The 16,072-nt window shown below is 35.8% G+C and overlaps 3 protein-coding genes across 3 annotated transcripts; 1 reads left to right on the forward strand and 2 right to left on the reverse strand.

Moving 5' to 3' along the window:
- Window positions 1-2,023: 2,023 nt before the first annotated feature.
- LOC133790952 (autophagy-related protein 18a) lies at window positions 2,024-5,194 on the forward strand. The gene is made up of 4 exons (XM_062228809.1): window positions 2,024-2,925; window positions 3,222-3,429; window positions 3,927-4,053; window positions 4,830-5,194. The coding sequence occupies exons 1-4, from the start codon at window positions 2,140-2,142 to the stop codon at window positions 4,918-4,920; spliced, it is 1,212 nt and encodes a 403-aa protein (XP_062084793.1). The 5' UTR covers window positions 2,024-2,139; the 3' UTR covers window positions 4,921-5,194.
- Window positions 5,195-7,556: 2,362 nt separating this feature from the next.
- On the reverse strand, window positions 7,557-12,345 carry LOC133790951 (putative protease Do-like 14). The gene is made up of 11 exons (XM_062228808.1): window positions 12,013-12,345; window positions 11,824-11,920; window positions 11,534-11,653; window positions 11,259-11,426; window positions 11,028-11,155; window positions 10,233-10,444; window positions 9,817-9,898; window positions 9,561-9,703; window positions 9,333-9,453; window positions 8,475-8,567; window positions 7,557-8,088 (listed from the first exon to the last, which is right to left on the reverse strand). The coding sequence occupies exons 1-11, from the start codon at window positions 12,013-12,015 to the stop codon at window positions 7,972-7,974; spliced, it is 1,284 nt and encodes a 427-aa protein (XP_062084792.1). The 5' UTR covers window positions 12,016-12,345; the 3' UTR covers window positions 7,557-7,971.
- A 136-nt stretch (window positions 12,346-12,481) lies between these two features.
- LOC133790953 (histone H2A.1-like) lies at window positions 12,482-13,346 on the reverse strand. Its single transcript, XM_062228810.1, has 2 exons — window positions 13,042-13,346; window positions 12,482-12,903 (listed from the first exon to the last, which is right to left on the reverse strand). Exons 1-2 carry the CDS (start codon window positions 13,243-13,245, stop codon window positions 12,676-12,678), a joined length of 432 nt encoding a protein of 143 aa, XP_062084794.1. The 5' UTR covers window positions 13,246-13,346; the 3' UTR covers window positions 12,482-12,675.
- Between the last annotated feature and the right edge of the window lie 2,726 nt (window positions 13,347-16,072).

Below are 16,072 nucleotides of genomic sequence, written 5' to 3' on the forward strand. Positions count from 1 at the left end.
ACTAGCAGAGCAGGAAGAGGGAAGCGGAGCCATTCGATATGTCTCAGACTCATGACGATTTCGGTGGGCTTGACTACGTCCTTGAATCGCCATTCTCGAAGCTCAGCATCCGAAAGCATCCTCACTGTGACATTGTCAGGAATGTCGAACGATTTGCGTATGCGTTCATACGCATTCTTGTATCCTTCACGATCCAAAGGCTTGGGAGATGAACGAGAAGACATGATTATGCAGGTTGAGATGATTGTCGTAGGATTGAACAAAGGGGTATCTTTAGGGTTTCTTCCTCAGAGCTTTTTTCTGGAAGTTAGAATAAAGTTTGGAAATTTGAATGAAAATTATTTTGAAATAAAACTATTTAAATGAGAGGTAAAATTTTGAACCAAACGCTTCACTCGGTAACTGTGTTTGCATTAAGTGTAGCTTGTCAGGCGATCAAATGATCATGTACCTACGAATTGCCTCGATCTGCGAAGAATGACGGCTTTAGACGAAATTTTTGGCATTGAAGAGTCGGCCCAAGATTCGAATAGATTAGCATGCCTCACCTGTTCGAAGCTTGGGCCAGGGGGCATCTGTTGGGCCCAAAATGTTCGGCCCGAAAATCCTTTCCTCATTTATCGAACATTCAAAACGGTCTGTTTTGATATGCAGAAGCTCCGAAGGCAGAAGCTACCGGTCAGAGGCGGTCTGCGCCTCTAACCCCTGAACGAGACATTCAAAAACAGTATTTTTGGAGGGAAATTCGGTTATTTCTTCCCACCATTCTAAGGTTTGCTTGAACTAACTAACCGCTTTACATATTTTGTCCTATAAATATAAGATTCATAGAAGGGTAAAGGGATTGAACTTTGGACTGACTTAAACATCAGAGTGTATTTCTTGCAGGTGACCCCGACGAGTCAAAGGCAAGCTTCATCACCAGAATATTGACAAAACATCGTCTATCGTTGGATTGCATCTCTAGATATAGAAAGACAAATTGTTGCCTCAACACTGAACACACTCGGAATAAACAAAATTGAAAAGTTGAAGAGTATTGGGCCTCCTTGACAAGAAAGACGAACAAGATAAGATATTGGAGTTGTTGTTGTGGAAAAGATTATATATGGCTACTTCCCTAATCTCTAGATCATCCCATCCTTCTTCTATGGACTTTAAGGAGATTCTTCATGTTGTCAAACCTTAAGTCTCGAAGGATGTTAACCATGTATGCTGTTGCTTGCTAAATTCACACAATTGCGCTCAACTCAAAGAAATGAATCCCACATCTATTTTATTACTTTTGCTGCTTCAATAAATCATTATAAATTATTAACATGTAAATTCTCTCTGCACCTACCTGCCTACATGAGGAACAACTATAAGCATTTCTACACTAATTTTTTTTGTCAAATATTATTATATAGGCATTTCTCATTATTAATGTGAGGGCAGTATGTGATACATGTAACTACTTTATTAATTCTTTTATCTATAAAACTATAAAACATCTATAAAACATCATATTGGAAGATAGTAATAAAATTTCCTTCATTTTTAGTTTATAAAATTAAAAAAACATTAGTTTTATTTGATTGGTCAGCAAGAGTTATCTTCAATCCATTTATTGACTTATTAATTATTGGGTAACCAAACAACACAAACAAGCAAAGAATAATTACATATATTTTTTATTATTTTGTTCCTTCATTTATTAATATTAAATATTTATTAGGACCAAATATAGCTCCTTCCACCTCTTCAAAATGTTTTCGTGTCTTTTTATTATTTTTTATATTAAAATATTTTTTTTTCTAAATAAATGAAAATAATAACAATTAGCGTTAAAAAAAAGTAAAATATTACCGCGAAATACCGGTAAATAAAACAAATATTTTAGCTTTTAAAATATATATATATGTATTAGTTAAATTATTAGTTTTAAAAAAAAAATTAATAAATTTTACAGATATTTTTTTACCCAAAAAATAAAGAAGGGTTCCCTTGACCTAACGTCACCGCTTCGTATCATCACCCACGTTAAAACCTTTCTTCTATACTACTATTTCCTCTTCCATGTCCAGAACACCCTTATCTTCGTCTTCTTCTCAATTATTCTTCTGAACCTCTTCAGGGTTTTCTCTCTTATTACCTCCCATGGCACAGACTCTCCAACCTACCTCCTCTTCCGTTCCCCAAACCCTAGTTCTTCCAGAATCCGAGTCTGAAACCGATTCCGCCTATTCCATCTCTGCGTTCGATGAGCCGCAAAACCCTAACCAGAATCTGATTACGACTCCCACCCAGACCCCGACCCTCCTCCACCTCTCCTTCAACCAGGACTATGGCTGCTTCGCCGTGGGGACCGACATGGGGTTTCGAATCTACAACTGTGATCCGTTCCGTGAGATCTTCCGGCGGGACTTTGGGATGCGTGGCGGGATCGGATTGGTGCAGATGTTGTTCCGCTGCAACATACTAGCCCTCGTCGGTGGTGGAGCTTGCCCGCAGTACCCATTAAACAAAGTCATGATCTGGGACGACCATCAGTCCCGTTGCATCGGCGAGCTATCGTTTCGGTCTGAGGTCAAGGGGGTCCGGCTCAGGCGTGACCGAATTGTGGTGGTTTTGGTTCAGAAGATCTTCGTCTACAATTTTGCGGACCTGAAGCTTTTGCATCAAATTGAGACTATTGCGAACCCTAAAGGACTCTGTGAGGTCTCGCACGTGTCCAGTCCTGTGGTTCTCGTATGCCCTGGGCTCCAGAAGGGTCAGGTTCGAGTCGAGCATTATGGTTCGAAGCGAACCAAGTTCATAATGGCTCACGATTCGAGAATTGCGTGCTTCTCTCTCACCCAGGATGGCCGGTTGCTGGCTACGGCTAGTAGTAAAGGAACTTTGGTTAGAATTTACAATACATTGGATGGCTCTTTGCTTCAAGAGGTACAAATTAATTTTTTTCTGTTCTTTTCTTAGCTTACTTATTCATTTTGTGTGTTTTGCATAAAGGGTAGGACTAGGAGTAGGGTCTTTGTGATTTTAATCATACGTACATATATATTTATATATATATATATCTGAGACCTTAAAGTTGTGTGAAAACATTTCATTGTCGATTGATATTTGTTAAATAATGTTGAGGATGTGATTGGGTGTAAGAGATGGGAAGTATTGATGATTAAGTTTGGTCGAGCTTAAATGTGTGATTGAAAACTCTAAAATTTTGGCCTTTGATGCAGGTAAGGAGAGGTGCAGATCGAGCAGAGATATATAGTCTTGCTTTCTCATCTACTGCCCAGTGGTTAGCTGTCTCAAGTGACAAAGGGACTGTTCATGTGTTTAGTCTGAAGGTTGATTCAGGACTTTTGGCAAATGATTTATCGCGTAGTACGCCGGACTCCAGTCTTTCTAATCCATCAGCCATTCCGTCTCTTTCCTTTATGAAAGGTAATTCATTTTGCTGTGTATTAATAGTTTGCTTGAAATGAAATGAATGGACTATTATTTAGTTACTAATTAAGAATATTGAAGTTCTCTTGTAATGCTACAAAAATGAGTACCCAAAAGCAATTCCATCCCAAATTTATGCATCTTTAAATTTATGTTATACTGACTAAAGTAAATAAAATGAAAATGCTTTCAACTTGTAGTCCACAGGTAGTACTACCAGCTTAGATGTAATTGTAGTATGACTAAAAGATTTAATAAATAGAAACCCAGGAGGAATAGCTCAAATGCTCAGACATGTGGTTTGCTTTAAAACGTTTGAGTTCCTCCTAGGCAATTGCTATAGTTTCTTGATCCCCATGTATTGTAGGGTTAGGAGTGGGCATACAAACTTTTTTGAATCATGCCATAGTGTTGGGTATTACCAAATATGTTACTTAGGAAAGGTGGTGTAATTTATTTGTTTCAACTTTTCCCAATTTCATTATTGTTTGCAGGTGTGTTGCCAAAATATTTCAGCTCAGAGTGGTCAGTGGCACAGTTTCATTTGCAAGAAGGTTTGCAGCACGTAGTTGCCTTTGGGCACCAGAAGAACGTAGTTGTGATCCTTGGCATGGACGGAAGGTAAAACTAAATTGAAATTTAATTTTTATAAGAAAAGCGAACTAAATAAGTAAAAACTTATAGTCTGGGAGCTTTGCGGTAGATAATAGATTAAATTTGAAACAAGTTTCAAAACTTAGCTTTGGGTTTGACTAGCTGGATACTAGGCAACTCGTATATTGCACTATCTATTATCTTGGAGGCTTCTAGCCATGGCCCATGGGGTGTATGAGGGTCAACCTTTCATGTAGTTTCTTCTATTTCTCTGTTGGTGACATAAGAAGGTTTGAACATAAACTACTTCATTTTGCCGCATTTAGGCTACATATGAACTTTAGGATAGGGGGAATATGAATAGAGGATTCAACAAAATGTTTAATATGTTACAGTTTTAACAATGATTTTTCGGTTCTAATTAGGAGTTGCTGCTATAGAAACTTTTTGCCTATCATGTACAGGATTGGTATCTTTTATCGGGATGGTTTATGCACCTTGTTGTAGAGCACTAGAGCAGGATTTTTTTTTTTTTTAAAATGTGAGACTTTAAGCTGTATAGAGATCTAGAGAAATGGAGTCAGCAACCGGTTTTTAATCATGTCATCTTTTGCAATCGACTGAGCTTTTTTTTTTTTTATAATGATATATGTGCGTGTAAGAGAAGTTGATAAGATGTGGCCTTTCTATCATGATCCATTTATTTATTTGAATTTATAAACTTGTTATGTTCTTTGACTGTATGTGCACAAGTTATGTTTAAAGTTTTGTAAAAAAATGAAGAAATGGGTGGACTTTTGCAGCTTCTATCGATGCGAATTCAACCCGACAAATGGCGGAGAGATGAATCAGCTTGAATATTATAATTTTCTGAAACCAGAACAAACTTTCTGAGTAATGATTGGTATATATACATGCGATCTTATATTTCTGTTAATACTAAGTTCTTTGTTTTATATTTTCTAATATCTTCTAGGGACTGATCTACAATGTAAATATACGGGAAAAATTTGAATGAACAACAATTTTTCAATCGCTGATTTGATATGATTGGGCTGTATCTAATCAAACTTTGGTTGGTTTCATTTGCTTGTACATATTTAATATTAAATTCCAGAAATCTGGATTTGGCTTGTTCTCAAGTCTTATTGGAAGAAATTGTTTATTATTCTCGTTGTTTTGTTTTTATTTATGTAAGCCTATTCTATTGTTACTATAGTACACTTAATGCGCTGTTTACGTCATATAGGCCCCGTTTGGCTTACCGGATTAAGAGTGGGATTGGGATAAATAATCAGAGTCTTGTGTTTGGTTATAATCTGATTGGATAAATACTCTCCGACAAAAAATAAGCCGGGCGGCGGTTGTTGTACGATAAATATCTCCTACTAAAATGGTGGTATTATGTTGGATTAGACATTAATGCAAATATGGGCATTATTTCTAGGAGAACGTGAGAAGATATAAAATATTATTTTATTTTATTAAAATAGACGGTTAACTATATTTTTAATTTATGTATATAATATTTTTAATGCATAATTTAAAGGGATATTTGCGCTAATAATGTTTATCTAGTTCATTTTGTGGCACTTAAATGTTTATGTAAAAAATTTGGCGATAATAATGCCTACCGTTAATGTTTTGTTGCAGTAGTAGGTCCCTGGCCGTTAACTCTAACTGATAACTTAGATGGCAAACACGTGGTAACATCTAATTGGTGAAATTAAATTTAGTTTATTTAATATACTAAAAATCATTACAAAAAATATTTTTAAAAATATAAATGACTTAAAATAATAAAAAAAATTAATAAAATCAAAATAAATAAATCAAAAGAATAAAAACTGAAAATTTAACTAATTGAAAAAAATTTAACGTAAAAACTAAATTTAATTGAAAAATTAAAAACTAATTAATATCTTAATATCACAATCAACACAATTTTATCATGTTTTCAAGATCACCAAAGTCTGGTAATATACTACAAATTTGAATCCATGTAGCCTAAAAAAATCACAGAGATATGAATCAAACCATTTTTCATCAATAATCATTTCATTGAATTTTAAGAAAACAACTCCAAAGTTTAAGAACACCCAAATCATTAACCAAAAACTCTTCAAGAATACCTCAGAAAATACCATTACAAAATACCCAAATCAAATACAAATCTAGAAATATTAATACTCAAATTTGATACAATCCTAGAAGTTTCAATACCCAAATCAAAATACAATTTTTTTTTTAAAAAAAACCCAGTAACTTTTTTCAAAGAATAAATTAAGATACCCAGAAATCTCCATCCCCCAAATCTTGTTGCTGTCTCAATCGCCCAGATCTACCCCAAGCTTCGAAGTCGTCATTGCTGTCCAAGGTCTCAGTCGCCCAGATCTGCCCAAGGTCTCAGTCGTCGTTGCCGTCTCAGTCGTTGCTGTCAAAGCTTCGAACTCGTTTGACACCGGTCTTCAAAGCTTCGCCCAGGTAGTCGAAGTTGCAGTCGTCATCAAGATCTGCCCAAAGCTTCGAAATCGCCGCTGAGAACTTCAAAGCTTCGAACTTGTCTGTCGCTGGCCATCAAAGTTCTGCCTAGATAGTCAAGGTTGCAGTCGAGATCTACTGCTGGAAAAGAAGAAGAAGACGGGAAGAAGAAGGACGGGAGGAAGAAGAAAAAGTCGAGGTTTGCCCTTGAAGATGAACCCATTTTTTTTTCTTTTCCAGATTTAGTTCTCAAGAATTTCTTAGTTAAAATTTATTTTTTTAGTTATCTATAATTTTAATTTATTGAATTTTTTATTATTGTAAATCAATTATATTTTTAAAAATAATATTTTAATGATTTTTAATATATTAAATAAACTAAATTTAATTTCACCAATTAGATGTTGTCATGTGTCCGCCAACTAGGTTCTCAGTTAGAATTAACGACGAGGGACCTATTACTGCAACAAAACATTAACGGTAGGCATTATTGCCGCCAAAAATTTTACATAAACATTTAAGCCCTACAAAATGAACTACATAAGCATTATTGCCGCAAATAACCCTAATTTAAAATAATAATATTTTAAATAATTAAATCAATCTTTTACTTAAAAAATATTTTATTTTAAAATGTTAATATTTTCATTATTTTAACTTTATAATTAAAAATGTATATTATTTATTTAACTGAATTTTAAAAAAAACTTAATCTTATCTACACCAATCCTATTCATTTCCAGTCTAATCTAGTCTCCAATCATGCGTGAAAGACCCATAAGGCAGCATTGCATATATGAGAATTTCAATGCTAGTACTACTTCTATTACTCCTAGAAAAATCTGCCATTTAAAATTTCAGTATTGAATCAAGTCCAAGGATAAAGTGCTTTATCCGATACCAATCTCGAAGACAAATGAAGGGTTTATTTCTAATAAGAGTAATAATGGTTTTATTTATTCGAGTTAAATTTTTTTCTTTTCCCTGTTTCATAACTTGTTGGAGATTAATGGTGTTAAAAATTTGGAATTTATGGGAGCTTATCAGAGTGACAAGTTAATGTAGAAAAGTAGTATGGAGGCACTTTTAAGAATATAGAGGTAACCTACAATAGAATTTTCTTGTATATAAAATTTTCAATCCAAATTTGACAAAGTATAAAAATTTCTACGAAAATTACCCAGGGAAAAACTAGTGTGAGAGAAAAAAAGTGTTAAAGAAATACATATTTATTTGTGTGCAATATATGATTTTAAGCTAAAATGATTATTCGGTTTGATCACATGGGTTGGTATGAATATACTGGTTTAAATAGTAAAAATTACAGAACCAGCAACTTCAAAGCTTGTTTATTCTCTTAGCAAGCTGATTTGTTACTCTTGAAATGGATACAAATACCTCTTCTGTTCCGTATTTGGGAAGAACAAAAAAATAAAAAAAAACAGCGGTTGGTGTTGAATGTATTCATATGTCCGGATTGGACTCCTCAGGGATCACAGTCAGAGTCACTAATCTATTTTGGGCTCGTTTAACGACCACCTTCAAGGGTTCCCCAAGTCTGTCTCCCAATATGTCAAGCACCTGTCATAATAAATTCATCACATAAAAGCCTTACAAACAATACATAGCCAAATCAACCGTAAGCAACAAAAACAAAAACCATGCCAGTAGACAAATGAAGTTTCCTCTCTTTTTATTTGTACTTTCGATCGGAAATGGGGGAAGGTTCCTCTCTCAACCAAACAAATTGTACTAATACTTGTATAAAATGATACTTGACTATCTTTGGCAAATTTTAGCTATCTTGAAGGCTTTTCAGTTACTTTTAGGCTTATAACAGACTCTGCTTCTAACCTCTACTCATTTGCTGCCTTGGTGAGCTTATATTGCTAGCTAAAAATTTACTCTTCACCATGCAAAACTATAATAGCATAAGTAATAAAAATAGAATGTCAAAAAAAAAATACCTCCTTGACGTTTTCAACAGATTTCCCATCAAATTCAATAACGATATCACCAGGATGGAACCCAGCGAGATCAGCAGGTGATCCAGGAGTTATCTACTCATGAAAATTAAGAAATTGTTAAAACATGAACACACCATCAAATTCTTTGAAATTTGTATGTCTTCAGATTGGTGCACAAATAACCTCTTCATCAGGAAGGAGGCATCATATCAGCAAATATACAAGAATATATATAATATGCATTGCCATCTAAGCAGAAAACTGAGTTAACATAAATGTAAAAGAAAAGGGAAAAAGTAGAGATGTGATGGATACCTATGAAGGGGGGAATTAATAGGATAAGGATTTTAGAAAGGCATATGGGTGAGTTGATATATTTTGTCGGAATTAGTTGGTTTAGAAGGTTCTTTATACTCCAGCTAAAACATTAGGAGTATAATAACAATCCTATGAGATTGTGAAGGCACTTGAGTATTGAAGAATTTAGGTCCTTCGAATCGCCTTTAAGCCTTAACCTGAGTTTTACCAATTAAATACTGAAAATCATTCAGCTCTTATCACTTTCTCTTTCATTTGTTCTCTCTTTCTCTATGACTATCTCTTAGTTTCTTTCTATTGTCATATCTAGATTTATGGTCCCGTTAAGATGTAGATTAATATTAAGGAACCAAAATCTAGAAGAAAAAAAATAGATTCGTATATATATAGATAATATTAAAGCAAAAAACTTACCTTGCCGAAACATATTGCAGTATTGTAGAAGTAAATAAAGAACACTTGCATATTAGTTTACTTACAGTCAAATCAGCTACTATTTGAATATTTGCAACTTACAGGACGAGCCACATTAGAACGTACCATTACTATAAGAACACCTTTCCTGACATCCGGAAAAGCTGCATCTCTTTCTTTAAGCTGAGCAACAACCATGTCATTAAGTTCAAGCATTTTCAATCCAAGCCAAGGTCGAACAACTCTCCTGTAACACTCAAAAATAATGTCTTACGAATAACATCACCACCCCAAAGGAAAAAGTGAAGTTCTCAAGCATTGTGAAAGTGTTGTTCTATTTGAAATTACACCTACCCGCTTTTTCTGAAATGCCCAATGATTTTGGTGACTGAATCAATTGGTACAGCAAAACTTAATCCATCAGCATCAAGCACTTTCATAATATTCATACCAACAACTTCTCCATCAACATTAACAAGAGGCCCCCCAGAATTTCCCTAAATTGGATATGAAGTGCAAAAGACCAATGTTAAAGTAGTTGGAAAATGAGAGAGATGCAAAAAAAAATATGCCTATTTATCTAATTGGAGAGAGTGAAAGATGGAGGAACTGGATTAATTGCGCAATCTGTCTGCAAATACTCTCTCCTTATTCCACCAAGACCCAAATCACTGCTCTTACGGTCTATAGAACTGCATTGAAGAGAGTGGGAAAAAAAAGCTAAATAAAGGCATAAAATACAGGTAAATACATGAGAAATACACAAGCAGTATAAAAATACATCTATTACAGGTTGCAAACCCACAAAGCAATGTAAAATAAAAAGATCCTTTTTTTATACATTGAACAAGCATGCAAGTATAACAATCTTTCCTAAAAAAAGACACGGCACTGTACCCTACCCACTGTGAAAATTGTCAGGACAAAAGAGATACAGATTTAAATGCTTAATACTCAGTAATGAAGTATTTATGACAATTCATAAGATGAAATAAATTGTTTACTACTCCAGAGTAAATCAACAACCTCACAATACCAGCAGTTACAGTGTTCTGAAGTGAAAGTGGACAGCCCACGGCTAACACCCAATCTCCAGGCTGAAGAATACTTGAAGAGCCAATTTTTGCAGTTGGGAGTGGGGTTTTGGAATTAATTTTTACAATAGCAATATCAGAATGTATATCAGCATTCAACACAGTACCCTCAAATGTCCTACCATCTTGTAAAGTAACATCAACCTGCAACACATAACATACTTAAGAACCTAATGCAGACAACAAGACATCATTTAGTGGGAAAGTTGAAAAATAAGTTTATTAGAACAAATACGTAGCACCAAGACAATGGAGTCAAACAAACTTGAAATAATAGCTTCAACATGTGGATGAATCTAAGTTAGCAGTCATAATGAACTCTTTAAAAGATACAAGTACAATTGAATATCAACAATACATATTACCAGGTGATGATAATGTCATTTCCATAATGCACATAGCTCAAGAAAATATAACGCGGACATACAAAAACAACCAAATACAGTGTCAAAGAGCTTGTAAAGATGAATAGGATAATGACACTCATTATAACCCATTCAGGAAAACATCATGTCATACAGCTTGAACAAGCGTCCATATGATCTAAAAATGACTCAAACATAAAAAATGATGATTATAATGATCTAATATAACTATGAGAATGACTCAAATAAATGTATCACCACAAACAATGACTAAACCGCTCTAAAAGAACACTTGAATGCAATTTTCACAGCAATAATCATCAGAACACGTTATGAAAATACAATCAAACCACTAAACCTACCTTTCCTTTCGATGAAATACTCCTTCCCTGAAAATTAACCACCGCATGAGCACACGTTAAAATAGTACCATCCTTGTCAATAATAGTTCCCGAGCCAATACTCTTCCCACCAAAGACCCCATACATACCTAAATAGAACAGTTAAGATTAACAAACTCTATCCTTAAATACCAACGGCTGAAACAGTTCTCAAAATGAAGATGGTGAACAAACAAACAAAAAAGAGTATACCCTGATGAAGGGAGATGTTAACAACAGCAGGTCCCACCTTTGCAGCTGCTTTGGCAAACGTATCTCTACCAAAGCATCCACAAGAATGTTTATGGCAACCATCCGATACCCCAGAAGATTCCGATGATGGAATAGAACCAGCACTCAAAGAAAATAATTGAAATGAACCTACACTATGAAGCTCAAATAAGATGGACATGAATAACTAAATCAAGATTACAAGAAGAATTTTTAAGAAGTCAATAAACTTGGATAAGAAATAATGAGGGACAAACCCAATTCGGAGTTAACTGACGAGGAAACTGAAGGGCAGTAAGGCACTCTTTCAGCAATTTTCCACGGCAGAGATACTGATTCGCGCCATGGCACGGGAATAGACACTCCTACGCTCACTTCTAAAGTTTCATAAGAAAATTACCAGTTATATTCCAAGTTTATAAATCAAAATTTTGAGTTAAAGCAATTTTCAACGAAATATTACTAAAGGGTTTTCAGATTCACCAACAATAAAAATACAAAATCAGTATTAATATGATCTTGTTATATTAATGCTCACGGAAATCACCATTGTTATAGGTGTACAAATACGACAAACCAGACCCGGCCGCAGCGATGCTCACAATCCGGGTGACTAGGTTGTAGTTCAAAGCAGAAAGCCTCCTCTACCAAAAACCAATCCGAAAGAAATTACACATTAAAATTCAGAAACGGGTTTGCCGTAGAATGCAAAAGAGAATTAGTAAGTAAAGTATACCATGGATGCTGGGAGATGATTCCAAAATTCCAGAAGAAAATTGCTATTGAGTCAAGATCAAAAACCCAGCTTAAACCCCTGAAACCAGTTTTGAATCATCTTACAGAATTACTTACAATGTGGGCCTCACAAAAGCCCAATACTGCAAAGCCCACAAAACTTTACATTCACGAACACTAATCCAGAAAAACGTTTTCATAAATATCCAATTACCAATACCTAACTTGAACTCGAGAACAGTATTAACTTATTCTTCTTATGGTATTCAGCTGAAACGCCAGACAAATTTAAAATTAACCATGTTAAATCTGACCGATTACCAGATACCTAATTACACCTTCCGTACGAAGGACCAGTCAAAATTTTATTTGGCTTTTCAAACTTAAAAAAATTACATACCAACTAAACCACACAGCTTGATATAAAATTTAAGAATAGAGAGTAAAAAATAAACATAAAAGGAAAGAAATGAATGAAAACGAGAAAATTTCCATTGGCAAGAAGTTTCTAATATAGCTACATATTTGCACCAAGACAGGAAAATAAAAAGGAAAAAGAAAGGAAAATACAAAACCTAAATGAATAACCAAACTACATTGCATAACAATAAGATTAGTTTATCTCTGGGCTCGGTTTTTTTCCCGTTCTTTTCCTTTTCAGCATTTAGGCCTTTCTGGGAGACTTGGGTGCAGGCTTCTCAGCTTCAGCAGCCTTAGACTTCTTTGGTAGCAAAACTGGGTTAATGTTGGGAAGAACACCACCGCTGGCAATGGTAACACCGTGAAGTAATTTTCCCAACTCTTCGTCGTTCCTCACTGCCAATTGAACGTGTCTTGGATTGATCCTGTTCTTCTTGTTGTCACGGGCTGCATTTCCAGCCAATTCCAAAACCTACATTTTGTTCAAGAAAGCAAAAAATAACCCTAAAATTATTAATCTTAAAAAACCGAACAACAAGTTCATCAAAACCAAAGAGAGAAAGCCCGAACCGCATTTCTCAATATTCAGATATGAGATCCACAGATTTACCTCAGCAGCAAGATATTCAAGCACGGCTGCGAGGTAGACCGGAGCACCGGTACCAGTTCGCTGAGCGTATCTTCCCTTCTTCAGAAAACGAGCGATACGACCAACAGGGAACTGAAGCCCAGCTTTGACAGACTTCGTCACAGACTTCTTCCTCTCGCCCCCTCTCCTTCCTCCGGCTCCTTTGGTTGCTTTAGTGGCCTCCATTGCTGAGTCTTCGAAGTTTTCTCTGATTCAGAGTATCGAAAGGTTTAGATTTTGGAGGGAATACAATTTGCTTTCCTTTGAATTTGATGAGTTGGTGGGAACGGTGGAAGCAGAGTTATATAGGGCGGGTATGGGAGAGATCTGCCACGCTGGCAATCCGTGAGGTTTAGTTTTAGTGGAAGCAACGATGTTTTTTACACGATTTAATGGAAAGAAATCATCTGTCCCAAGACGCTGTCCCAATCCCTGTCCTTCAAATAGATGGCTGCCACGTTGATTTGTCTTTAAATTAATATTAATTAAATACGTTTAACGGAGTGATGTTTATTTTATTTTTTTAACAATTTAAAGGAATGATGTTCAGTGGAAAGAAAATGCACAAATCAACTCCAATGGCAAAAGACATTTTGTCCATAAAACCAACATAGTTTAATTTTTACACCCAATTTTTTTTCTATTCTAATTATAATACTAAAAATTACATCAAAAAGTATAGTCTAATTCTGATATACATATTTTAAAAAGGGATGCATCGGTACACATTCTGTCCTATTTTCGTTACTTTGATAGTTTTTTGCGTAATTTTTTTATAATCAAGTAGTTGTAGTTATTTAAAGCATTCTTTAAATTTTTAAAAAAATTATATTTACTTTATATTGTCGAAAATAATGGTTTAAATTTTAATTTAGTAGTTTCAAATTCTACAATTTCAAAATTGAAAAATTTGAGTTTGTGGAAAAAACTGGGTACTACAAGAAATTGAAATGGTTACAATCTTAAAAACTGAATTTGAATTAAATTGAGAAGGGTGATCTGTGAGGAGTTGGGAATGCAGGAAGTTGGTTCGGGCAGTATGTATTTGGGCCTGCCGAATATGTTGGGAAGAAATAAAGGACTTCTTCTGGGGTTTCTGAAGGAGAGGGTTAGGAAGAGGTTACAAAACTGGCAAGGGAAGTTTTTGTCTAGAGCAGGTAAGGAGATCCTTATTAAAACTATCATTCAAGCTCTTCCATCATATGCAATGAATGTTTTTTTGATACCATTGTCTATTTGTAAGGATATTGAGCGTATGATGAGTAGATTCTGGTGGAATGTTCCTAAAAACAGAAGGAGAGGCATTAGTTGGATGAGCTGGGATCGTCTTAGTACTCATAAAACTAATGGCGGAATGGGATTTAGACACTTGAGGGATTTTAATTTGGCCTTGTTGGGAAAGCAAGGCTGGCGTCTATTGTTTAATAAGAATAGTTTAGTTGGTCAGCTTTTCAAAGCTAGATACTACCCACGTGGTGATTTTATGATTGCAGAACTAGGCCCCAATCCTAGCTTCATTTGGAGGAGTGTTTGGGAAGCTCAGAGTTTGGTTCGACTGGGGGTTCGGAGAAGTGTTGGCTCAGGGGTAGAGATCGATGTGCTTAAAGACCCGTGGCTCCCTAATGATGATCACCCGTTTGTTACCTCTAGGCACCCAGGCCTTATCGATAAGAAGGTGGCTAGCTTGTTCTACCCAGGGCAGCGTATGTGGGATGGTGAGCTATTAAATGATCTGTTTGAAAGCAGGGATAGGGATCTAATACTGGGTATTCCTCTAGCTGGTGAACCAGGTGCAGACTCTTGGTACTGGTCTAAGGAATTCTCGGGCTTGTATTCAGTCAAGAGCGCCTATAAGCTAGCTCAGTTAATCAATGGTAGATGGCAAGAGGATGGGAACGCAGCTTTCTGGCGAGTGATTTGGAAGTTGAAAGCCCCTCAAGTTCGAAATCTGCTGTGGAGAGCAGCTTCAGGCTGTCTTCCCACTCGTGTCCAGCTTAGACTTAAGCATGTGGAGGTGGACTCGTTGTGCCCGCTGTGTCAAGGAGCACCTGAAATTGTTATTCATATTCGGGTTAACTGTCTGTTTGCTCAAAGATGTTGGGAGAAGGTGCGGATAGGCATCCCAGGGTTTGCGTCCTTAGTGTTTGCTAGTTGGCTTCAGGATGCGTTTGGCCAGATTTCAGACAGCAGCAGAGGCCTCTTAGGGTCATTGTGCTGGGCTCTTTGGAAGGCTCGTAATGAGCTGGTTTGGAGTAAGAAGCACCTCTCAGTGGATCAGGTGGTGATTCTAACTACATCTTCCCTGTCTCAATGGCTTCAAGCTCAGGATAACCAAGTGGTTTTGCATTCCAGTTCTGTTGTGGCAGGTGATGGTCATGATCGCTAGACCAAGCCTCAAGTGGGATCTATAAAAGTCAATGTTGACGCTTCCCTGTTTCTCAATGATAATCATTTTGGCTTCAGCTGTGTTGCCAGAAACCATGAAGGGGTTCTGCAAGAAGCTATTGTCTGCTATAGACAAGGGGTAGTGTCTCCTATAGTGGCAGAGGCTATTGGCGTGAAGGAGGCCTTGAGCTGGATTAAAAGGAAGGGATGGAGTCGTGTGGTGCTGGAGTCTGATTGTCTAGTGGCTGTACAAGCTATTAGGAGTAGTGTTTCCATGCCCTCTTATTTTGGTTTATTAGTTAAAGACTCTCAATGCATTTTGTCTACTTTACCAAATGTTACTTTGTCTTTTGTTAAGCGGTCTGCGAACAAGGTTGCTCACTATTTAGCGAGAACCTCTTGTTTGTATGCTGACCGTATATTTTGTGGGAACGATATTCCCACTGACCTTATGGTTGTTTTGGTGGCGGATTGCTAGTTAATGAAGATTGCATTTTATTCAAAAAAAAATTTTAATATTTTCAATTATAAAATATATTACAATAAATTTATGAAAATATTAATTAAAACTTAATCTATTTTACACTTTAAAACTAATAAATTGATATTTTTTAGCACTAATCAAGAG

The sequence above is a fragment of the Humulus lupulus genome, chromosome 7, assembly GCF_963169125.1.
Source record: "Humulus lupulus chromosome 7, drHumLupu1.1, whole genome shotgun sequence".
Taxonomy (NCBI): domain Eukaryota; kingdom Viridiplantae; phylum Streptophyta; class Magnoliopsida; order Rosales; family Cannabaceae; genus Humulus; species Humulus lupulus.